This window comes from Leptosomus discolor, chromosome 4 (assembly GCF_034619465.1).
Source record: "Leptosomus discolor isolate bLepDis1 chromosome 4, bLepDis1.hap2, whole genome shotgun sequence".
NCBI classification, from domain to species: domain Eukaryota; kingdom Metazoa; phylum Chordata; class Aves; order Leptosomiformes; family Leptosomidae; genus Leptosomus; species Leptosomus discolor.
In genome coordinates, this window is record NC_141394.1 from 53,543,583 (window position 1) to 53,569,564 (window position 25,982).

Here is a 25,982-nt window from a genome sequence, read left to right on the forward strand (position 1 = left end):
AATTCCCACCTTCTCTGTAAAAATGAAGGAACAAATCACATTTATGCCCCTCAGTGAGCCCTCAGAGACATTGGGGGGAAAGGAGGGAAGTCCCACTGCATTTGGCTGCATCCTTTCTCAGATGTTAAAGTTGCAGATCTCATTTTTCTCTGTGGGCTTGCTGTTAGTTGCACAAGTCCCCTTAGGGTTCAGCGGTGGGACTCCAAGAAGAAATTGCTTTTATCTGGCACTGGCTATTGTCGATGTTTGGCTTGTATATCCAAAAAACTTTGGTAACATGTCCCCTCACGTTTTTCAGAATTAAGCTGCATGATAACAAGATGAGCACATACTGTGCTATAGTCTCATTCTCACGTAACATAAGTAAGACAGTGTCAGCCTTTGGCATCTGCAAATTACAGAGTTTTTCATCCATGGGAAGGAGAAGAGATAATCAGTGTCAGTTTGCCACAGATTGTGTGGGAGGACAAGAGAAGGGGAGAAGTGAGGGGGAGACTATCATCAGTACAGAAGGGATCTGTAATAACTTAACTCCAGATTCCTTTCATTATTTAAAGTGAAAAGATGAAAGAAAGAACAACAAAAATGTTGAAATGCAGCAGTGCCGCACATTCAAGCTGTGCGATGAAGGGCACAAGTGGTTTGATAGCTACTGCAGGAAATGGACACACAGACATACTCCATTGTTGATGCTTGTGCTTCCTGTCCTCGGATTTGCACTGAAGAAGCAAATTCATGTTCAAGTGGGCTAGTAAGATAAATCTGGCCCCGTGTCCCTGCCTGCAGTACTGACCCTATGAATGCTACTGAACTTAGGGCTTTGTAAGAGCAGTGCCTGCGACTTTGACCCTGATTTAGCTCCATGCAGCAAGCGTGTATGCGCTTCCTCCTTGCTGATGGCTTTGCCCTGCAGAGGAGACTTCACGCTAGGTATCTGCTTACTGGTTTTCACTGAAGAAAAACAGGTATCTGCATCTAGCAGGGTGTGTATTGTGGCTGTAGTGAGCGACGGTTTCATTCATCAGGCCTGTCTTGGATTAAAAGCTCGACCAAACAAAAGCGATGGCATCCCAGCAGTGCTCAAGGTTGAGCTTTGGTCCTGATGTGCAGAACAGCCTGTGCCTGGTCTGAAGAGACATTTCTGAATAGGGAATGCAGCTCCTCACAGCAGGCCAGCAGCACTGCTGTGGTGCTCGCCTTACCTTCAACTGAGAGGAAACAGCCATCACTCAGAACTGTGCTATAAGAGAGGAAACCCCTGCTCCACCAGCTGGTGCAGTAAACAATGGCAGTCACAACAAATCACTAGGTAAGATGTGGGTAGAAATGAGTCAAAGCACACATTCATTAAGAGTACAATGCTACCAGTCATTATGCTCCTTAAAGTGATTTAACTACAGTTATTAGTGAGCAGACACTGTTCACTGGGCAGGTTGTATTGCCCTGTCAGTAAAACACCAGAAACACACAGGCTGTCTAGCGCTGGGTGAAGCAAACAGTTCATATCCACAGCTCATTAGTGCTGCGATCCATCTCAGTCCCCTTCGTTTTGACTTGTTTCTTGTCCCGCCTCTTTCAGGTAATTGTGCTGTCCTCCGCACTCCTGACACCACAAAGTGCTATTGAGTTGTTGTTTGCCACAGACCGTCTCCAGCCTGACACCGACATCTGACAAGGGAGGATCTGTGGAGGAGATGAGTGAGTGCCTCAGCTGGAAACCTCAAATCCCTGGTCTGTCGCTCTTCCCAATAGCTTTCCAAAAAAATGGCATGTCCCCTGCTGCAGTTATGGCTCCAGCTGAAACAGGGTGAAGCAGCTGAGTATCTGGCTGCAAGGGACCATGTGCAGCTCACCGGCAGCTCTTCAAAACAGTCCAGTTGTCCAGTGACAGCTCCCCCCTCCTTAATAGTGACACTGTGCGGTGCTGACTCACCCCAGCCCTGATTTGCATGGCAAGAATGATCACTTGTAATAATTCCCTAGAAAAGGAGCAGCTGAGGACCAGGTGATGCTGAATTTGTACTCCCCAAGCAGTACTTTTCTCTCTTCCTGAGGGTTTTGCTGGGGTTGCTTCTGGTGGGAAATGCTGCTGAGGGAGTGGAAGGCTAGCAAAATCCACCCTCTCTGTCATGTTACCTTGCAAAACACGTGTGCCTTATACAGTGCTAACCACCTCTGCTCTTACTTTTGTCCCTCACCCCAGAGAGGCGATAGAGCACAGCCCTGATTTAGCTGGCAGAGCGGCCCCCAGTCCGATGATGCTCTCCCAGCAGGACTGGCAGAGGCAGAGAAGCAGAGAGCCAGACTCAAGGGCTGGGTTACATGGTTGCCTCTCTCTCAGCTTCCCATTTCTTGATCTAGTTTCTCCACCCACAGTTCCGGGAGAAAAGACCATTTCTGATGGCACACTTCTCTGTAGGTTTACGCAGGAGGACATATGGGCTGTGATGGTTTGATGATAACCCTGAAAGAATCCTCCCCTCACATGCATATAAAAAAAAAAAGAGGAAAAAAAAGCACGATCCTATTTTCAAGAGGCCGCAGCAACAGATTCTTTCTTGAGCTAGATTTCTGAACAGCATGATTGGAGAACAGATTTTATTTTTAATTTATGACCATGAAAGAGCCACTGTCAAATTCAGTTATGTAATTTTTCCTTATAAAACTTTGATACAATCTGTGATAAAAAAGCAGCAACCGATAGAGATTGTGATTGCGTATAGCACCAAGACTTCCGAATTGCAACATAAAATGGTAAGCTCTAAAGCTGCATCATCTTGTTTCATCCAAGGGATGCTGGGACTACAGCTTGCACCGAGATGAGAATGTGAAATTATAAGTGGCATTCTATATTATGCTAAAGGAATATATTCAATGGGAAGTCGCTTTTTAACCTTTGTTCACTAGCTAGCCTAAGTTCTCTCAAATGTTTATAATGGTCTTCAGAAAAGGGTGCATTTTGATTTAAATTCACTTTTGAGTGGCTAGAAGGAAACAATGGACCCATTATAAAGCATGGACAATGTTGCCTCTGTGGAAGAGAGGTTTATGAGAATGACTATAGAATGGATATTTGTGCTATAAAAAATGAGAAATATGATGAGACTGCAATATTTAAAGCTCAAGAAACAGTTTGAACAGAGCAACTGGAAAGCAAACAGACAGTCTTTTGGTTTCTTTTCTGTCTTTCTGTACTGTTTAATCTTAGCATATGGATGTTTTGTAAATTCTGTAATCAATAAAGCAGTGCGCTTACAATGCCGAACCTCACCTGTCTTCTCCTTCTCTCCTACTACACAGGGCTACATGTGCCGGGACTGTGTATTCCTGTGACCCATTTTTCTTTTGCATTATTTGATTGCCCCTAAGAACCTAGACCTTCTGTCTTGGGAGGTGTCCTAGAGGGGCTTCCACACACGGCTGGTAGCAGAAAGACGCTCCTATTTCCAGCGGCCATTGCTGGCCAGTGAGTTCAGGTACTCACACCTCTGAGATGCTGCCGCTTTCCTGAGGTGATGGAAGCTGGCAGTTGTGGTCTTCTTGCCCTCACCTGTCTTTCATCAGATGCTCTCAGATCTCTGACCTGGCCATCAAAGGACGTACTATATAGGATGGTGAGAAGCAGGGGGTGAGTCTAAGCAGACACTGGTTCCCTTGCACTTTCCGAGGCAGAGACTAGTTTTCCAGGCCTACACTTTGGAGGAATCTTTTAGCCAGTGGGGCCACAGCTGTGGGAGTGGATGCTGGGACTCAGCCACCATCTCATACTCAGTAGCTGAAGACATGAAAGAAGGTGGTCACAAAAGCCTGCTCCTCTTTTAGACCAAGACTGAAGCAGAGTCTTTTCAGTGGCCCTTATTTGTAGGAAATAGCTGTAGGAGCTACACATAGGCTATGTTTGGGGAAACGGCCAAGGGGATGAGAGGTCTCCTGCTAGTCACATGTGAGCAGGAACAGCACAAGAGACTTTGCTTGGGCAGGTGCAGAATCAGAGCAAGGAGCCTCTGAGCTCTGAGTGACACTGAACAATGCTCAAAAGGTAAAAGAACAAAAAGCCACCCTTGGTAAACACATTTACTACTGTATTAATAAGCTAAGCAGTATTTGGTAATAAGCTCAGACTGGAAGAGCAAGCTTAGTTTTGTTTGCAAGTCCAGTCCTAAGAAGCTCATGGTCAGAAAGACATTATCATCATCAGAACCTTGCCAGGCTTTCCCTACACCAGGTATTGCAGCTGTGCACTGACCAGGTAAGCCCATGCAGCAGTCACCCTAGTCCCAGCACAAATCCAGTAAAGCTACTTTAAACATGAATAAAATAGTTGAAGACTTGTCATTCGATTAAGCTCTTTGTTGTGATATAGCTCAATTCATAACACTTTTTTTTTTAAGAAAGTGGCAGTCACACTCAAGTGTTCTTGAGATTTTTACCTATTCCTACTTCACATCATTGCTTTCCCACTGGAGTTTCTTTGACAAGGAGAAACGAAGAATCCCATTTTAATTTGAAAAGTCTCTGCCTTATTCACTTCCTCTCCTAAAAGAATTTCTTAAAAGGAAATTGTAAAGCAGTTGAGAGATCCCCCCCCTGTGGTTTATGCTAATAAAGCAACAGTATAGGCAGGAAAGGCCTTCTGACTGTTTCTGCAATGTATGTTAACTACCTTGAGAAAACTATTGCTTTGTCTCAACATTGCACTGGTTATTGCCCCTTGTTTCTCACCCACTAAGAACACACAAGGAAACATGCAATTCAAAAATTTAATGTTGAACCAGGCAGTAAGAATGAAAAGTCCACTCCCCAGGAGGAGTAACTGTACACAAAATAAATAAGTTACAGTTTAAACAAAAGCACAACTGGCTTTTTAAAGTGCATGTGTGTAAGGCCTTTAGCCTGTGGACTCCATTGGCTCAATGTAAAAAAAACAACCAACTTATATACGTATAAATTTGTCTCATGTGTTTAAGGATGAAGAGGGACTGGCTCAGCTCAGAACAAACCACCAGCTTCATTGCCTGGAGCCAGCCGTGCTTCACACAGAGCTGCATCACAGCCGCGTTCCTTCTCTGCCTGTTGCACGCAGAGGGAAGTGTCTTGCGCTGGCAGCTGTAATGGACTCTCACTCCAACTCCACACTCTGTCTCAAAAGCTCCATGTTGGATCATTTAGTCTGGAGAGTTATTTTTTTCAGACAGTAAAAAAGCCCACAAGTTATTTGTAATTAGATACGTTTACACCCTGCGGACAAGAGTTTCACATACAAAGAGTCTGGTCAAGTCGTCAGCAATAACATAGCTAGTACAAAAATAAAGGACCATTGTTTGCAGTCTTGATACCCAGTCATGTCCACTTATTTTACACATATTTTTACAGAACTATTCCATCTTTGCTTATTTGTTTTGAAATACATGGGAAATAAACAGTTCTACTGTGCAATAAAATTGAACAGATACATCATGCTGTCCATCCATGTGAAAACAAAACTCAAGTGGTTACTTCTGAACAGTGAACTGCAGTCCAGGGTGTTTCCCTGCTCAAGTACAAGCTGGGTTACAGCTAAAAGGTTGTTTCTGCACAAATGAAAGCCAAATCTGTCCGACTGGAGAAGAGGCAAACTGAAAGCTTATTTCATTTACTGAAAAGTTCCTTTTCCAAATGAAAATAGTTGTTCTGCAAGTCACATCCTAGAACTTTCAAGAGTTTTGGTTGGGGTTTTTTTTTTTCCTTTACTAATCTGCCACTGCTCCTTTTTTAAGCAACCGCTTAAAAACTTCTACAGCCATGCAAAAGGCTACCCGAACCATCCTTCTGTCACACTGCCTCAAACTCTAGATGTGCCAGTGTTAAACACCCCAGGTTTCAATCTCAGGCTAAACATTGGGAAGACCCAACAGCTCTGCTGTCAAACAGAAGTGACAGTCCTCACTTTGGCAGACAAAGCTTGCTTAAACCTTCTCTTCAGATCCTGCATGTTGGGCGATTTAGGCCGTGGAATAAGAGAGGTTCTCCTTCTCTCAGGGGTGCTGGTTGTTTGCTGTTTACTGACTTCTTTACAGAGGAGATGGAAAGCATTGAAGATGTCATTATAGTTTTCACTGACAGATACTTCATAGAAAGTACAGCCCAGCACGTTGGCCAGCTGAAGTCCATGCTGAGGCTCCACCTCTTTAATATGCAAGAGATCAGCTTTGTTTGCTACAATGACAACAGGGACTGCGTTTCCTGGATGCAGCTGTCGAATGTGATGGTAAAGGTGACTGAGTAGTTCATAGCTCTTGTAGTCTGTGATGGAGAAGACAATCACCAGAGCATCTGCCCAGCGAATGCATCTGTTCAACTGCTCATTACAATGGAGACTGTGTTCATGGATCTGAAAAACGAATGGTCTCCAATTAGATAGCTGAAGCCAAAGGATTAAAAGAACCTGTCTTTAAGAGTCTGTAAAGACAAATAGCATTTTACAGCTTCAGACACATATATTTGTATTTCACATTGTAAGTACAAACTTAATCTGAGCATGGCGAATAAATGCGTATGTTGATTCAGCTGCAAAAACCTGGAATTTAACACTGGAGTTTGCTATACTCAAATGGAAAATTGACCTGAGTAGTTCTGCATGTAGAGAAAGACTTTGTAGTTCCACAGAATGGGAAATTAACTGGCTAGACAGTAAGTCTGGGGAAGCAAAGATATGAGCTGGAAGCATTTAGACCTGGAGTGCTGCCCAGTTCAAAAAGGCAACAATCCAGCATTACTCAGGTCTATACATTGAAAACTAACTTCTGACACACTAACGAGCATAGCCACAACACAGCAGACTTCACTGTCACACACATTGATAAAGCTTGTTGGGCAGCAGTCATGACATTTTCTTCTACATGTATCTTACTCGCACAGAAGTGTTTCTGGTTTTGTGTCTAATGTTCCAAATACACAGGAACAAAACACTTCAGTAATTCAGCCACTCAAAAGTAATGGGCCTGCAGCGTACAAATGATTCGCCAAAACAATATTTTCTTTTACTACCAGCATGCTGCAGGCACATAACACATCTGGCTTCACTGGTTATAACATAAGTTCCCACCTCTCCCACACAGAACACCAAGCTCCGAAACGGACCATAACCAGATGCTGCACAGAGGCACACGCACATGCAGGCTTAGAGCTGCTTTGGTGAACTGCACGGCTGCAGCTAGCTCACCTGAACTCCTGGAGTATCTTGCACTTGAATAGCCAACATCTCTCCATCTATCTGGATGTGCCTGCTGTAGAGATTACCTGACAAGAACACCAACAGGTTCACAAGTGTAGCCACCACTCTACACACACACAAATGTTGCTTCTGCTGCCCATCAGTTGTGCAAGAAAAGCTGTATCGCTGTTTACAAAGTGAAGGACCAGTGTTGTAAGTTTTTTGTGTGTAACAACCCATAAATTTATGGCTTTACTAGAAGCCTGGGATTTAATCTTGCATTGACTTGTTTTGAAGCTTGGCATTTAAGATTGTGTGACTTGGAATTAAATCACTTCCTAAGGACTGTCTTAACTTAGATGATAATGGTACATGTGCAAAACAAACAGCTGTCACAGAAGGGCAGTTTGCTTGTCATCCAGCATTTCTACACTTTAGCAAACCATTTTTCTAAAAAAGCCCTCTGCTGACTGACCTATTTGTTGGTTTTTCATTTGTCTGGCTTCTCCAAGCCCTTTCCTCAAGAGGATGCTGTATATTCGACATTCACCTTAGATTAGACTTCCCCCTGCGCTACCCTCGAGTACGTAACATCACCTCCCCGCTTTCCTCACCAAGCCGGCACTGGCTCGGTCGCTGAGCCGCTGCCGCTCCGCCGGCCAAGCACAACGCCGCGTTAGGGCTGCAGCACGTTGTCTCGGTTTAGCTAAAAGGCTTTTTCAGCGAGGGACGTTTTTACGGCACAAAGTAAGTTCTGCCGGAGACCGGGGCGCAGCGGACCCGCCGCACCGGCCAAGCTGGGACCGCCAGCGGCATGGTGGCTGCGGCCGGCGGGCACCTCCCCGGGGGCTGCGAGAGCCGCACCGGGAGCGAGTTTTGAAGCGCGACACCCCCGCGAGATGCACCCGCAGCCCCCGCTTTCAGCTCCTGCTTTTGCACTGCGGACCGCGCTCAGCGCGGGGCTTCGCACCCTATTTCCAGCGCCCGCACCCCCCCCCCCGCTCCAGCCGCGGCCCCCCAGCGCCGCTCCAGGGCAGAAGGGCGGGGCCGGGACCCCACTCTCCCGCGCCCCAGACACCCCCCCCGCCCCTCGCCCCTGCCGCCGCGGGAGACCCGACCCCCAAGCCCAGCGGGCCCAAAGCCGCGCCGCCGCTCACCTACCTGCGTTCCTCTCGTAGTCGCCGATGAACCGCCGGGTGAGGAACCGCACCACCAGTGCTGCGGGCAGGCACAGACAAGCAACCGTTAGCCCCGCTCCACCGGCCTGGCCCGGCCCGCCTCCCCCGGCCCCCCGCCGCCCCCCTCACCTGTCTTGCCCACGCCGCTGCCCCCCACCACCGCGATCTTGACGAGGCGGGGCCGGGCGGCGGCGGGGCAGCCCTCCCCGCCGGGCGCGCACTCGGCGATGGTGCACATGCTCTGCGTCAGGCGCGTCAGGCGCATCGCCGCTCCGCCGCCCCGCGCGCCCGACGCCGCCGCCGCCGCCGCTCCCCCGCCGCTTTTCTCGCCCCCGCCCCCGCCCCAAGCCCCGCCCTCCGACCCCGAAGGCCACTCAGCGCGCCCGTCGGCCGCCCCGCCCCGCCCCAAGCCCCGCCCCAGCCCGGCGGGCAGAGCCGGGCGGCTGCGCGGGCAGCGGGAGCGTGGCGGGGGCGGCGGGGGGTCACCGGCCCCGTCGGGGCGTGGGCAGGGGGGGCGGGCTGTCAGCAGTGGGGCGGTGCTGGGCGGGATGAGAAGCCTGGAAATAGGCGCGGGGGGTTGGGACCCTGACGGTCCCCGGGTGTCACCCACCCCCAGCGCTGAACGGCAGCCGACCGAGCGTTTCCGGAGGTCTGGGCGCTGGGGTTACGTCTGAGCCCCACCAGGTAGGCTCCAGCGTACCCAGCACGGCGTAAAGGATCTGGTCTGGTTCTCACCCCGCCGGGGGCACATCGGTCCCACTGCTATGCCGGGGCAGGCGTCAGTCGGTGCACACCCGCACCTCCATCCGCCTCCGGGCACCTCTTCCCCTTCCCTTTCCCCTTCCCTTTCGCTTCCCCTTCCCTTTCGCTTCCCCTTCCCTTTCGCTTCCCCTTCTCTTTCCCCTTCCCCTTCTCTTTCCCCTTCCCTTTCTCTTTCCCCTTCCCTTTCTCTTTCCCCTTCCCCTTCTCTTTCCCCTTCCCCGTCTCTTTCCCCTTCCCCGTCTCTTTCCCCTTCCCCGTCTCTTTCCCCTTCCCCGTCTCTTTCCCCTTCCCCGTCTCTTTCCCCTTCCCCGTCTCTTTCCCCTTCCCCTTCTCTTTCCCCTTCCCCTTCTCTTTCCCCTTCCCCTTCTCTTTCCCCTTCCCCTTCTCTTTCCCCTTCCCCTTCTCTTTCCCCTTCCCCTTCTCTTTCCCCTTTCCCCTTCCTTTTTCCCTTCCCCTTTCCCTTTTCCCTTCCCTTCCCTCTGCAGCAACTTCAGAGAAGAGAATTGAAACCAAGGGACGAGGCTGGGAGAGGTCTGCACCCTCTCAGCTCGGTTGTGGTACGCAGAGATAGGAAAAAAATTGAGTAAAACATGGATTTGACAATGGTTAAAGAAACAACAGAAGATGATGGCAAGGGAGGAGAAATATAAATGAGAGGTGGGTGGGAAGAGAGGACTGTACCAACCTGGGAGCAGGGAGTGGTCAATGTGAAGCACTTGAAACTTGCCGGCATAAGCAAGGAGCCTGAGCAGCAAAATGGAGGAATAAAACCTGCCTGTGCATGGAACAAAGCTCACTGGGAGAGAGGTGACACAGCAGGATAGAATCACTCTCCCGTATCCAGGAAAGACAGACCTGATAGTACAGGCCGCTGGATAATAACACTGAGTGACAATTATGCAAAAAGAAGGAATAGACCCAAAGCGTTTGGCTCAAAACCACAGCAGGGCGAGTGTTAAGAGTCAGGAGTAGAACCGGGAGCCTGATGGTGGCATCAGCCAAAGACGGTCACCACTGCAGCAAACACGTGCTTGTGCAGAGCTTCCCATAAGCTGCAAACCTGTGTTTGCATATCGAAAAAAGATACTTGGAATATCATGAAACGAATTGCTGCTCCCACTGTAGCTGCTGCTTTCCTAGGTACAAAGGTGAGTGCAGATGCTGTGAACGATGCCCGGGGCTGAGCAGTGCGGTGGGCAACAGAGGAACGGCTCTCTGCCGGCCACCAGACCAACAAGAGATGGTGGTGGTTTCGCTTTGTAACTAGTGAGTATATTGTAAAGCTACTAAGGTCATCAGGGGGAAAAAATTGTTTGATAGCTGCAGTTTAAAATAAATAGATGGGTAAAACATAGGTTTATAAAAAGGCATTCTAAGTCAAAAGAAGAAAGAGTGAGAGACCTAATTAGAAAAAAAGTCAACAGGCCTGAAGGACTCAAGGACACAAAGGAAAGATTGGATTTCTTCACACCTGAGCAGCAGAAATGATCTGGACATGGAGTCTTAAGCAAAGGGGAAGGGTTTCACAGAAGATCTCCTGGCAGCTTGGTAACTACAGTCACTGGAAACAAAACCTACAGGTAGCAGTGACGGGGATCACTCTCCTAGGAAAGTTTATCTTCGAGATGAGGAAATAAAGGAGGTAAGCAATGGCAGCTAGAAGCAGTTACTTCAACCAGGGAAAAAGATACAGTGCTGTCATGCAGTGAGAAGGGTATATAGACTGAAGGAAGTCTGGAAATATTTACAAAACCAATAAGCATTTTGCTTCCACTTTTAATAAAGATGATTATGTGCAAGATGGGGGCAGAAAGAAGACACGTAACAGGAAGAAAATCACGGGTAATTACTGCACAGGGGACAAACAAATGAACTCGTCCAGAGTGCAGACAGGCCAAGTGTGTGAAGATGAGGGTGAAAGGTGCAAGAAGTTTTACTGTAGCGCTCGAATCATTCTGGAATACTTGCATTAAAGAAAGGGAGGGAAATTATTTACAATAATTTGGAGAAAATTTGAAGGAAAGAATAAAGATAAGGGAATAAATGGGATAAGATGAAGTATGCGATTACATGAGGTGTTGCTTCTGCATGATATCTTTCCCTGATACAGCTTTGTTTCCCTTTTCCTTGAAGAGAGGAAATGAGGCAGATGTAATCTATTTGGGGTCAATAATACCTGATACTGTCCAGACAGGAAGCAGCTATTTAAGCAGAAGAATGTGGGAATCAGGAGACAATGTCAGGGGTGTGTTTTGTATGGGAAGTGTCAGGCTGAAGGAAGGCTGCTCCTTGGGATTCACCAAGGCTCCTGTCATCCTTCACATTTGCATGACAGTGGTGGCACTGAGAACACGAATGTGCTAATGAAATCTGCTGCTGGCAAAGCTGGGAGACCAGTTCAAACAAGGGTGGGAATAGTGTATTGCAGAAACAGCATGCCTCTTAAAACTGGATTGATGAAAATCTAATTAAATATGAACATACTAATGACATGCAGAGATGAATCTGCAATTAATCAAAAAATTTCTTCCATTGACTATGAGGTCAGCACTTGGAAAAGAAAGGCTAGTTAATCACAAGATGAGTAGGGGGCTACGTAAAAATGGGAAATGTAAACCCAGCAATGTCAGATAAGTCATTTCAGAGAAGATCTGCAGTATAATGTGTGATTCTGTTGGCCAGTCAAGAGTAAATCGAAGCGGAACAAGTATGGACAAAAACCGCTATGGTGATCAGGGACTGGACAGCCCATTTCAGAGGAGGATAAAAATACCCAGTGTATTCAGCTTGACAAAACAAAGTGGGGCTTGGGAAATGGGGGTGCCAGGAAAGTTAAAGCTGAGGGCCAATGTCATCATGAGAACAAGTGGATATAAGCTCAAGTCTGCAGTTGGAGTAGCAAGACACCGAACAGCCCTCCAGCAAGAGTGGCAGGAGCAAAATCAATTCTAACTGCTTCTAAATGGATCTGGAGGAGTTTATAGAAGAGATTGCATGGTGTGGTTGACTGCATTGGCAATGAGATTGGGTGACCAAGAGATCCCTTCTAGAGGCCTACGGAGAATGTTCTAACACTATTCCATAAATAAATATTTAGGCCTAAACATACAGTGATGCGTGCAGCAGTGGTGTCTCCAACACGTAAAGGGATATGGTTGGAAAGGGGAAATGGGAAAGGGTGACAGAAATGAGACGATGCCTCAATAAACCGGTTTTATAAAGGAGATTATTGATTAGAGACTTGATGAAAGTGCTAAAATAGCTGGAGAATGAGATATTCTCCCTCTGTCTCAGAACACCGAAAGCAAAGCAATCAGCCAGATGGAAAGGTGGAACTTCTGGAAAAACTGAGGTACAAAATACCTTCTTGTAAAATACGTAATTGAGCCACTGAGTCAACTGATGGAGGAAGGCCCTGGGACAAAAATTGAAATTATCACTGTACAAAGATGGAGGGTGCATTTATAAAGTATGAGAAAATGCATTTTTGCAGCACTTCATGCTGTCATAAAATTCATAAGCAGCAGTAAATTATTCTCCTCAAATTTTGCACCAGTGTCTGAGTATTATGAACCAGGAAGAGCTCTAACACAGTGTGGACAGGCTTTCTCCTCCATCAGCCTTTTTAAGACAAGATTTCTTATGTTTTCCTCTCAGCTATGCAAAAGTGACTGCTGTCAGAGACAAGGTCTTAGCCTGGATGGTCACGGGCCAGAGCTGGTGTGAATACACATTTCAGGGCTGCATTTCTGTAGTTTATTTTGTGCCACTGTTCAGAGGGTAAGTTTACATGCAGCTTACACCTTCCTTAAAGACACTTCTATCAACAGCCAGGGAATGAACCTTACTTTGTTATCTAGTACTTTGGTGATTAAATTCTAACACGTGTCTTCAGAGAAACAAGTGATGTGGACGCGGTGTTCAGAAACATGGACAACATCTGCTCATCCAGATGAGTATTTACTTTTCAAAGCACTGTGAATTCACTTTTTAATAACAGTAAATATAAGAAAGCTCTCTGTTCATGGCACAGTACATATGTCCCATGCTCCCAAGACACAGAGCTAAGTCCACCAACCCCTGTGAAAAGCCTGAGAAGACCGGAGTTTACCTCCTCCTCTGACACAGCCCTGCATCACCTTCCAAAAGCAAAACAAAAGAGGGAAGGGAAAGAGACACTGAAAGAAACTACATAAAGAGGAAAACAGTTCTCTCTGTACTGGGAGAGATCTCCTGGCCAGTGAAGGCCAAGCTTACCGTGTAAGATAGGATCTTCATTCCAGGGCAGAGAAGGGGGCGGGGGCAGGAGGGAGGGACATGCTCCTTGCACCCTCATCTGCCCACAGAGCCTACGTGGTTTCTATAGCAGCACAATAGCAGACATTTTTCTCTCTCCACAAGAAAGCCTGAGTAATGTTCTGCAATTATATTAGTCTGCATTTTAATCAGATTTTATCTTCTCTTAAGCTTGCGGTTTTTTCCCCATTTCCTCCTTATGTAACACTCCCGAACTCTAATCCAAGAAGTGAAAAGCTTGAGGTTTTCTTTTCTGTTCAGGGCTGCCCATCTGCTGCCAGTGTTTTTTTTGTGCCGGTTTGTGTCCCCACAGCACAAGCAGTTGTTCTGCACACAGAATGCTGGTCTGATCTGAAGAGGGGTGTGGGGGGGAAAAGCCCTGATGACAGAGTCTCTTGAATTAATGCAAGCTTTAATGCTTCATTCAAAAATGTATATGAGAGAACTTAGCAGAATTTTTGTTTTCCATTTTAGGAATGCCTCTAGATCTATATTAAGCCCTCTCAAAACTGTGGCATTAAAGTGCTATTGCTGGCCTCTCTAAATCTCACCTTGTGTTACAACAGACTCAGTTTGTCAAGGGGCTAACGCCTGGGCTGCGTTAGGAAAGCTCACTGACAAGTCTTCCTGTGCCAGGGAAACCGTAGGACAATGCTTGCACCGTCAGAGGAGCTCTGGGGCTGGTACAGCTTCTCTCAGTTGCTAAGCAAATGAAGAGCTTTTTGCAGATACCATCTGCAAGTCTAACCTCTGCAGCTCCTTTATCTTCTTGGAGTCATCACACAGAAGTGGCATCCCTGAAACTACAGACAGGGAAGGCAGTGTTTCGGTTACCACCTCTCCAGATTTCAGCTGTCACCTCTGGGCATGCAGTGACTGGCCCTGGAGCTCTGACAGTGGGAGGCCCAGGGTGCACATGTTCTGCTCAGGGACGTCAGCCAAGATGGCACAAACCCTCATTGAACATGTCTTGAGCTGACCTTATTCTGAAGTGGGAAGATACTGAAAGCTTTACATTTCTAATACAACTTCTTTATCAAGGAGGATGTAAATTCAAGACGTGCCTACATACTACAACAGAAATTTATGATGAGTGAAGGTGTAGGTTGCAAAGTCAAATGCAGAAAATATAGGAAATGCCAGAAATAAGATTGCCTGGGCAACCTTAACTCGTCCTCCCACATGCCTATGCATTTTCTTACAGCCTTAATTGCATAATATCATACCACTACACTGTCTCCTGTCATACTGGCCGTCTGTCTTCTATTTGCCCATGGGAACAGAGCACCTAAATATACTTGAAGATCTGGATGTTATTCAGCATTTCTTTTAAATCCTCAGTTAATCAGCCCATGGTGCAACACAGGAAGTATTCCCTTAGTACAGGAATTACTAAAACGCCTTTATAGGCTTGTCATGGTGTATAGCAAAGATACACATGAAAAGTTCAAACTCTAAGTCAACTAGGCTGCCTAAGTCTGGCATGTACCTCCCACTTAAACTGCTTTCCAACTCCTTTCCATTGCTACCTCATCTTGAAACACCTCAGTGCTTTGTACACCCAAATATGCTGTAGCAAAGTCACATAGACACACCGCATTGAAGCAGGGACTGTAGCCTTGAAATTACTGAGAGGAGCAGTGGAACCACCAGGAAGGAGTCTTTCTCTCTCTTTACCTGAATGAACATCAAATCCCTTAGGGCAGTGGAACAACTTTGACGGGAAGACTAAGAGAGCCACATCTCTGTCTACACACTAGACCAGGTGTCTGAGCTTGCTTCTGTAAATGTCGCAGACCTGGGGCCAAGGGCTCCCTTGAAACTGGGGAGAAAAGAGGGAACCTGAACATACATGAAGCAAGCGTGACAGGAGGGCGTGTTAGGCCAGCCACCTGGCAGGGAAGGGTGGTGGGGTGGCTGAAAGCTCCCCAGGAGCACCAGGCACAGATCTTCTCATGCTGCAGGTGTAACTGGTGCAGCGAGGGGCTATGAGGACAATCAAGGGAAGAAATGGCAATTTTACAAGAAGGGAGGAGGAAAGACAGGCTTGTTTACCCTGGCGAATGGTGCCTGTGAGGGGAGATGGTAGTCACCTGCTGCCAGCTCACACAAGAGGGACCATAGAGGAGAGCTCCTTAGAGCAAGGAGCAGCTTGTCAAATGGTTTTCTTTATGAGTGGGTTTTTCAGACCTTAAATGCCTAAAGGAACTAGGTGCTCCACTCCTACTGCCTTTCTGTAGGAACTGGATCCACATGCCATTTTAAAACTGCAATTATTGTCAACAATTTGTAAGTAACAGTTTTTTAAAAAGCCTGCCACTGTAGAGATTTCCATAAGAAACCAGGTGATCCAAAACATTTTGTCGATAATACAAGCTAGATGAGCAATAAAAAGGTAATGGGGAAAATTGAGAAGTAAATTATTCCCCCTTGGGAAACACTATTAGTAAGCTATATAGCTACATAGATATGCAGGCTACAAGAAGCTGTTTATATTTTGCTTCACTGTGTTTCTGTATCGTAAATTTCTACAGTTTGTTTTGACTGAGGCTAGACCCAACCCATGGGTGATGCTTTGTGAAGGATGTGATTTAAGGCATTTAAATGAGCAAGCGCTGCTTTAACAGCCTTAAAAAAAAATATTCATCAAAGTTTCAGGATCATCATTAGCATTCACACAATTATTATGCAGATAGGTGACTATATAGATAGGCAGCCAAAAATTATCAGAGGAATAGCATTCATTTTTATTAGCAAAAAAGTGAGACTTTGGAGCTACTACAGCACCCAACATTTTAATAACAATCCATTTTTCGACATTACACTGTTCAGCTGGCTAAACATGCACAAGGATTAAACACAGGAAGCTTAAGAGCAGACTCTGTCAGCTATGTTTGTTTTCTATAAATCCCTTTGTGATGATGAACTGCACCGTAACAGAGAAGGATAGTTTAGTGTTATTGTATAGAAGATTCATATAGTCTCTACAGTTTGACAAGGGCACAGTTTTTTTTCTAAATAAAGCAAGTAGCCCAAAAATAGAAGTAACGCTTAGAAGAATGCAGGTCCTGGAGGAATTACAAATTCCATCTACCAAAAACACAGAGGTTGGTATGCTGGGGCATCTCTGCTGAGGATATTGTGTGAAAGCCATTAATTCTTCATCTGGAATGTAGATCTATGCTGTCCAAATGGGATTTAAGTATTTCAAGGTAGGACTTCAGTTCCCGGCTGGAACCAGTTTTAACCGGTTGGGCAATTTTCATGGTCATTTTTATATTTGCTTTCTTGCTCAGAGCCCAGAATTATTTGCCCTGTGCTACCTGCAGCGCTGTGGCGTGGTATGGCTGGAATGGGACCCCAGGCAAGGAAGGAAATGGGGCCCTGGTCCCGCCAGCCACCAGCTTTCCTCCTCTCTTCACCCCTGGCAGGGCCTCCCCCACCAGCAGGATTCAGGGCTATTGCACTGCCTGCAAAGTTGAAGGGGACACTGCCGCTGCAGTGTGTTCAATTGCACATTTTAAGGTTTAATGCCATCTTATTAATAGGAAGAAAAGGAAACCATCAGTTCCAGATAGGAGCAAGGCATTTCCACTCATTTCTTATGGTACGCCAGAGCACTTTTCCCTTCTCCCTAGAAAATTCAGGAACTTCGAAAACAAATACTCTCATTTGCCCAAAATGTCCTGGAGATGGGTTCTGTGGCTGAACTATGAAGTACCTTTAACACAGTCTCACTGAATTCTCAAAAACAGACAAGCAAACAAAAAAAAAAAATCTCATTACTCATGTTTTCTGACAGAATGAACTACAGAAATCACCACCAAAAAAGGAAAATACTAACAGAGAACAACTTACTTCTTAGCTTCTAGCTAAAAGCTGTAGTGGTAAGATCCTCAGACAGGCTGTGCCTGTGTGCTTCGTGCTCTGGTGCACCGTTGTTCAGGGTGAGTTTTATCCAGCTGCCTAGGAATCATTTGTAGTTCAAGATGGGTTGAAACTACATCCTGAGAGGAAGTTTTTTTCACACTGTCCAAAATAAAGCCCGTCACTATTAATGCTAGTCAGATATAGGTGAAAATGTGAAGGAGAACCTGTGCTTAAACTACTTCCACCGAGAAAGGGCCCTCTCCTGGGTGCACGCTGGGGTGGCAGGTTTGCTGAGAGGGACGGACATGAGGACAAGGGAGGAAGCCAGCTGGCTAAAGGTGGAGGGACTTCCTATCTGGCCCTGTTGCAAGTAGGTTTAACATGAGCTTTCCTTGATTCCTGCTGTCCAGGGAGTCACGCTGTTACAGGACAGCTGTGGAAGGGATGCGAATACAGCGCGGCGGTTGCCCCTGTCCAGATGGGATGGACATCTTGGACTAGAGGCAGCCTTCCACATACCAGCAGGTGACTGGCGTCTTCCAAGGCTCTCATCAGTGGACAAGCCACCATTTAGGAAGTAGGACTGGGCTTGGTTTTGCTGTTACAAAACATAAAATACCCTGCAATATAACCTAAACAACAAATGGCTCATCCTCATTTCCATGTTGCTTCTGCTTAGACCTAATGACAACTCCCAATGCTTTTTTTCAGGGGTGCTTTCCTGTGCTTGGAGCAGGTTGCAGAGCAATGGCTTCAGTGTGACTTAGCTACCCGTGGGCTCCCTCTGACCTTAGGACTTCTCTACCTTCTTATGTTAACTGGCAAAGGGGGACCGGAGATATAGTCTTCATTAAACGTCAACTTGAAATACACTGCACTTTAAATTTAAGAGGAAGGGGCATTTAAATGCAAAGTACTACCCTTTAATTATTAAAGTATGCAAGAAAACACTCCATTATATGCTGCTGTACTACTGATGCAGTATGTATTTTGCTACAGGTTTGGTTCCACCTCTGTTGATACTAGTAACAAAGTTCATGATAATTTTTACAGTATAGGAATAGAATTATTCAATACAAAATGAGTTCCCATAGTCTGAAGTTGAGCAAAAAAACAGTATGTAGAAAGTCTGGGAAATTTTATGCTTTTTCACAGTTGCATTTGTAAAACAGATTGTTTCTTTTAATTTGAAATAGAATTCTGACCAAGACTGGTTTGTAACTTAAGACATGATTTCAAATTGCTGAAATGAATATCGAGAATCCTCATTAAGCTAGCTATAAAGCTAGCTATAAAGCTAGCTATATTCTTCCTAAGAGCATATAGAAAAAAAATTTCATGATAAGTCAGGCTTAAGAGCAATTCCAACTACAGTCTGCTACTGGAAAATTAGACAATGTGGAAATGTAATGTGCATTGGGTTTTTATTGTGTATTAGACAAAGAATCACTGTACCTGCACATCTGACTACAAACAATAGTAATTCTCCCTGGTAGTTATTGTCAGCATCTCCCCCAAATTCCTGTGGGCATGAAAGGGAATAGGTTTTGCACAAAAATAATTAGGAGAACCAGTCAAATGAGATGTTATTCCAGCCTTATTACTTAGCTGTAGATGTAGACAACAGCTGACTCACTGCTTAGAATCACACATTCTCTCACATCTTGGCATCTGAAATAGCTGAAACATCACAAACTGATAATAGGATTTCTAACTGAGAAGTATGAGTATTTTGCATTAATATTTCATGCAGCCATGAATAAAACATTAACACGTAACTAGAATGTTTTTCACTTGTATCTGAGCAGTAACTGCAATCTCAGCTGTTTCAAGATATGTATTCTTTCAAAAGGCAGTTGTACATAAAAGATTCATTCTGTTCTGGTGTATGAATCAGCTATGAAAGAAATGAAGTTGCAATTCATTCTCCTGTCTGCTCAGCAAGCAGCACAACTACATTGTTACTGATTTGGGACAGATTGTGATGTTATAATTAACTCTAAGATAAAAACTGAAAAAAAGTCAGTGCTCAGTAAAAATATTCTGGGGGAAAAAAGAACAACCGGCTGAGGCTACAATAGAGCATAATTTTCTGTATCTCTACTCATACAGTATTTTCTAAACCAACATTTACATTTATTAATGAATGTTCTACTTTCTTTAACTAGCAAATCATTTGCAGAAGTAGAAACCTTTGTTCAGAGTTATAATAAGAGATTGCCTTTACAGAAAGAAGCAATTTTTTCAAGACTCTGGAGGCTGTACAGCAGCTCTTCTATGCCAAGTTAGCTTACAATTTTTCCTAACACTAGGACAGACTGTCCTTTAGCTGGCTAGTAGTACTAAGCAAGGATATTTTATTTATCATGTCTTATTCTTTTAAATAAAATACAAAGGCAAATTATTTGAGTCTTGGTTTGTGTTTCAGGCTTGTAGTTCCACTTGAACTTGAAAAAGTGCCCAACATATTTTCAGGGAAAAGCTCTTCAAATATGAGAAAAAAAGCATGCAACAAGTAGAGAATGGAAAACAAATTCTGCAACAGAAGTGAAAGTGAAGAGACAGACACTGCGGGCAGGCTGGCTACAGAGCCTGTGGTAGTACACCAGAAAGTGAAGGGTCTGGGAAGAATGCATTCACCCTCTAAGATTTTGCAGTCCGTAATGTGTAGGTTTCTTAAACAGAGCCATACCACTGTGTTCTGCAGGTAGTTGCTTCAGTTGTTACATCCTCAGAGTTTCGTCACTCACCAAGAGCTACAGCAATCCTATGCAGCAACATTCATATGCTGAGAGACGAGCCATGCTGCCAGCCCCACCTCCCAGCTCTGCTCGTGGCTGTTGACTCCCGCAGCCGAAGCAGCAGAAGGAAATGCAGACACAATTCACCTTTCTCAGAGAACAGATTAGCTGTTGCCCTGAGCAGAGAGGTATATGGGCAGCTGAAGGTGGAACAGGGAGACTAGAAGAGGTCAGAAACATTTCTCTTTTCTCCATTCAGCCCAGTCGCAGCACACGGCCACATCCAAAACTCAATGGCATCACTAGGGTTTCCAGAGCTTGGTGGCTTTGGCTCAGGGCCTCCAGGAGGTGAATGCCTCCCTAGATCTGAGGTACTCAAAGTTAACATGTTTGCCACCACTGACAGCAGTAGGTACCAAGATGTAAAGAGACAGTGGACACTTCAAACAGCAGTGATCACGGGCCTGCCTGCCATCACACCTCAGGACAAAGTGTGTCCCAATCCCTTTGCTCCACCCTTGTACCATCCACCCTAACACGAAGCCAAGTCCAACCAGACTCCATGTCTTCCTCCACCACCACCTTCCTGTCCCATACAAACTCATAAGCCAAGCCCAGCCCTGGCACCTGTTTGCCCGCCCCATGCCTCAAGCTTTTGGCATCTCAAGCCGAAATCACGGCCCCTGTGTTGGCGGTGTTCCTGCAGGCTTCCGTGCCAGTCCACCCTTGCATCTGAGGGCTTGCCGGGCAAGAAGCCAGAGCCTCCCCCGCCCCCGGCCAGTGCTGACGGGACACCTGAGACAGCTGCTGGCTGCTACCCCAGAGATGCTGAGAGGAGAGCAGAGCCGGCTCCAGGTTTGGGTGTGCACCGGCTTACGGTCTCACCGGTGGTAGGGCCACTGGCACACAGCAGTGATGCTGCACGAGGGATGAGATGGCCTGGGTCTGAGTTCAGGAAGCCCTGGGTCTCAGGACAAGTTAGTCTGTTCTTTTTCATGAGGGTTTTCTCTGGTTTGTTATTTTTTTCCCCTCAACGTCTTTTCACATATTTTCCCCTGGCTAATTGCCATAAAGGTCTGTCATCATGCAAGAAACTGCTGGTTGCCTGTAGGTGGAATATGTGGCTTCAAGTATGACTTTGTCAGAGGATGTATGAGAAAACATAAGTGTGCAGGACTGTTGAGGCTTCCAGGGAGAGACTGCCAGCGCAGGCAACAAGACTGGATACAGAACACGTACAATTTACATTTCATCGCGTGTTACTGGAGGACATATACTTCGTGTATAGAAAATGAAGCTGTTATTACAAGATGAAAATCCATATGCTACCAGGCTTGGTTTTGGCCTCGCTGCAAGGCTGTGCTCTCAGAAGCAGAGCTGTTGTGAAGTAGTAAGGGACACACTCTGATTTATCATGTGATCCAGCAACAGCTTCCAAACCATGGAGCAGTTGTTTTTCTTACAGTCGCCGAACGGCTTTTGTTTGCCTGCCAAATTCAGCTGACTTGTCCTGCCTTGTAGCCCTTTGGGAAGAAAGAGCAGACCCAACTGGCATACGCTGTAGTCACAACTAAGGCAAGCTTCTCTGAGCTCAGACATACTTCAGCCCATGGAGAAAACAAACTGCAGTAAAGATATACAATATGTTTCAAAGAGACAAATGGAAGCAATATGTGCTGTATCAAGAACTAGCAGGCTGTATTTTTGTGATACATACTGTTTTTTTTGTGAGAGACAGAGTAAGATTAGTGGGGCTCTGCAAGAAAACCCAAACAAGACCACAGATACAAGAACCATATGAGCTCCTGGATCAGCCCCATTGCTCAGGGAGGTTTCTTCAGCCTCTTCCTGTTGCCTTTCTACACACTTGCTTTTTGGAGTCCCCAGTATTCAGTCAGTTTTACCAAGAGGAAACATACTGTACACAAAAATATTATTAGGAAAAAAAAAAAAGGTACACGTAGCTGATTTCCTAATTGCAGAAAAAAATCAAGAACTTTATGCACAGTTCAAGAAGCTACTTTCCTATTTTTCTTCCTCTCCTTTCTCCGTTTTTATCCTCCAAGTCTGCTGATAGATATTTCAGGGTGTATAAATTGTGGCCACAGAATGTGCATCTCTAAAACATACTCTGCTGTTCACCTAGCTATAAAACATGTAGTTAACCCTCTCCAATGGACCATAAATACTGAATCGTACACCTAGCTGTTTGCTGTAATGCTGTATTACTTCCAGTTCTGGATTATATCAAAAACAAGCTGAATTGCCTGGTTCCTCATTTTCCCCATCTCTGGAACGAGGCAATAGTGTTTCCCATCATCATCAAGTGATCTAATGTGGGTGGATGAAAAGCACTACCAACGTGTGATGCATTGTTAGTAAACTGGTGGCTTGCAAAAAAATGTGCAGGTGCTTTCAGTAGGCAAGTGAGGCCAGATTGTGCTGGCAAAGGGTGAAAGTTGAGGGAGCTTTCTGGGAGTGAAGTCTCATCATTCCCTAGCAGAGATTAACTTTAGCAACTTGGCAGAGACACCTATTGACTGTTGGATCAAGGATGAGTTAAAAAGCCTGGAGGCTTTGCCCGCCATGTTGTGTCAGTGGTGCTCCTCCCCTGGGTGATGGCCAAAACAGCTTCAGAAGGACCTCCATAGGACTGTCTGTGGCCCACAGAGCTTCACAGGGACTTTGCTACCAGCCAGAGTATGTAGGAAGGATGATACTTTTATACCCAACCAGTCTATTTGTCATGTCCAAAAAGATGTAGGGTCGCATGATGATCTGGGTTGCATGAACACTGATGCTGTGAAGTTTCTTAGACCCAGCTTTACTAAGACACTTAGGTATAGTGATGCTCAGCGACACAGGTTGATTCTTTTGAGTACAGATGTTCAGCGCATTTTTTTCCCTTCAGAGAGCAGTGATGGAGACTGCCTATCACTGCCTATGAGTGCTTAGAGGTTGAAGTGCTCATCTAGAAAACAGGAGACGTACACTCAGTACTCTCCTCAGCCTAAGATCATTCAAAGACATATCTTGCCTCCTCCAGGAGTCTCCTCCAGCCACTGGACTGCATACTTCTATGGAGACAGGGCATTCCCTGCATCTTCTGTCAAAGCAAAGTGATAGAACAGAAAAGAAACAAGTTTCAGAGCACCAGAGAGAGAGAACAAGCAAGAAAGCACCTCTCTGTCATCCACTAATGTGGTCATTCAGCTGAAGGAATAAGGCATTGGTTCCAGTCTGCTTCCATAAGAGCTTATATATTTTTATCCAATCTTTTACAGCACTAAACATTCAGGGAAGAAGAAAAAAATAAGGAAGCGACTATACTTGTTATTTTATGAATAAGGAGGTCTTCAGTCTAAATTTACTTGACAACTATTGGCATTTGCTGACTCTGGATTGTAAAAGGAATTTAAGAGCTATATACTTCCATCCCAGCTGTGAAAATAATTAACATGAACAGACGCCCTCTTGAAAAATGAAAGGTTTCTTGAGTAAACCAATCCAATGACTGTTGCTAGAATGCTGTTTCCCATATGAGCAGAGACAAACGATGATTCGTTAATAAAGGTAGGGGCTGTTGTCCTGTTGATGAATGTAACCTCTTATCTCTCATTAGAACACAGACTGGATGCAAGCCCCGGTCAACCTTTATAATTATCATGAGTCCTATGCACTGTGGCAACTGTTCAGACCTCCCCTGGAGCCCTATTGTGTTAGGGGCAGTCCAAAGACCTGACTGCTTCACAGACCAGTCCTGGTCTCTATTACAGCCACAGGTAAGCTCTGCAGTCTTAACTGGGGCTCAGAAATTGCCAACTCAGCAGCAGGGAAGCCTAATGGTAACCAGCTTTGGGGGGTTGGGGTTGGTGAATTTGTTAAGGCCATGAGCAAGTGCATGCATTTCGTGGCATTCATTTTCTCCCCACTGCTGGCTCTGCTTTTGAAAACAGCAGGGGATAGAGACTGACAATGATCCAGACCTCTGAAATGCTCAGAGAGGGAGTGAAGGTCAAGTTCAAGTACCTTTTAATTAATAAGCAGAGAGCCAATAGCCAGGATATGGGGACAGGGCAACATGCCTGCATGTGTCCTGCACCCAAGGCTTGCTGATAATGCTGGCCTGTCTACCAGAGATGTTTAATGCTGTTCCAGCCCATTTTTGTAGACCAATGCTTTGTTATTCATTATCAGATTTCTCATTAAAAGCACAGCATCAGATTGAACTCTTGAATCCATTTTCTGGGTACCCAGGGATGTCACTAGACATTAACCCCATAGGAACCATGACACTTGTACCCTGAAGTCTGCCTTGTATCTGAAACCTGAGGAATGCCATCTTAAAAATAGTTCAGTTAAACAAGGTAAAAGATATACAGAATAAAAGGTGTTTGTACTTCTTTCCAAACATCTGTGCATACTCAGCATATTGGAACCTTGCACAAAGATTAAGTTTTATATCAGATCTTGAATGGAAATAAACCCATTTTTAAAAGTTGTGTTCAGTGGAAAGGAAGATTACATTCCAGTAAAACTAAAAGTAAACATTTCGCAATGGCAGGCAACAATAAGGTAGCTGATATTTCAGAACTAACTTTTTGTCCTCTGAGATCTACAGCTTACTGTCATGGGAATACAAGACAAAGAGAAGCATGAAATAGTGAAAATCAATGAAAAATTTATCACTTAGTAGTTGCTGAGCTGGACCAATGTTGCACATTTTGAAAACATCTTCGGAGATGTATTGCTTAATCAAAAGCAATAAAGCAGGTTAAAAATCCCAACAACCCAACAATATCTCAAAACCACATTACAGAAATTAATGTGTTAACTCTGGAAGCTGTTGAGGTTGAACTTGCAGGGCATGAAGTAGCCACAAAACCCTTTGAGATTACAATCTTTTTAGGTTAGACCCATTATTGGTAGTAATTCCTACTGTGTTTATAAGTTGGTTAATTGCTACAAGACAGCTTGAATGCAGAGAACCAGGAGCTGGGGGAACTTGTAAGAAAAATTCCTGGCTGATAGTAGATTTTAAAATGAGCAAGCAGCAAAAGTAGCGAATGAGGTCAAACTGCCCAATTCCACTGCCTTACTGGCTTGTTGGGATGGGGAGAGGAACAAACACTAGTAAAGGTAAGAAATACTTACAACTTAGTATTAAAGTGTTTGGTAGCTGCTTTACCAGCTTTGATGTAATACTGAAGTTTTAAAGCATATAAAGAAAGACTTTTTAAATAAATGTGATCCCAAAGCCTCAGAAACTGCCCCCACATAAAAGAGAGAGGTAAAATAACATAGTAATACTCCGGTTACAAAATGCTAGGAGGAAAATTACAGGCAATTTCAGTCCCATTGCTATTTTCTTTACTGCTTTGAAGGAATGCAGTAGATTACCTGCATTAGACAGGCAGGCTTAGAAAATGGTTCTCTTTTACAGGCCGCTATAGTCTCAAAGGCTTTAATGCCTTTGGAAATGTCTACACAGCAAAATAAAGGACACAAAATAGTGTGGTAAACCTCAGCGAGCTTTTATCTTGCTATTACAGATAACAATAGCAGCAAAACCAAAGCAGGTAGAAAGGGCTTTCTACACCAGCATGTGTCTGTAACATCTGTATAGAGCCCTGCGGTGGTTTATATTTGGGTTGCTAGTTTGTGCTCCAGTCTGTGTCAGTTCATCTTGTGTTATGTAGACATGTTTTCTGTCTTACAGGCAGTAGACACAAATGATAATGGTAATTAATGGACCTCCCCCTCACCCAACTGAAATCTGAACAGGCTAGGGACAAAACTGATGACTGCATGCAACACCAAATGGCATCACAGACAGTCAGCAGAAGGTTCATTTTGCATATCATGTCCATTTTCACTGTGATACCAAGAGAAGAGGACCTGTTAAGAAAGATTTGCAGGGAGGAAAGCTTTCAGAACACGAAG

At 45.1% G+C, this 25,982-nt stretch overlaps 2 protein-coding genes across 2 annotated transcripts in view; one reads left to right on the forward strand and one right to left on the reverse strand.

Annotated features, from left to right (window-relative positions):
• The window catches only part of SCFD2 (sec1 family domain containing 2), a 203,100-nt gene extending 201,428 nt beyond the window's left edge, over positions 1-1,672 (forward strand). Inside the window, exon 9 of the mRNA XM_086464441.1 lies at positions 1,580-1,672. Coding sequence (XP_086320567.1) covers positions 1,580-1,672 — 93 coding nt within the window. The remainder of the gene's footprint in view (positions 1-1,579) is intronic.
• Positions 1,673-5,902: 4,230 nt separating this feature from the next.
• Positions 5,903-8,635, reverse strand: RASL11B (RAS like family 11 member B). Its single transcript, XM_086464333.1, has 4 exons — positions 8,500-8,635; positions 8,354-8,410; positions 7,202-7,278; positions 5,903-6,370 (listed from the first exon to the last, which is right to left on the reverse strand). Exons 1-4 carry the CDS (start codon positions 8,633-8,635, stop codon positions 5,903-5,905), a joined length of 738 nt encoding a protein of 245 aa, XP_086320459.1.
• Between the last annotated feature and the right edge of the window lie 17,347 nt (positions 8,636-25,982).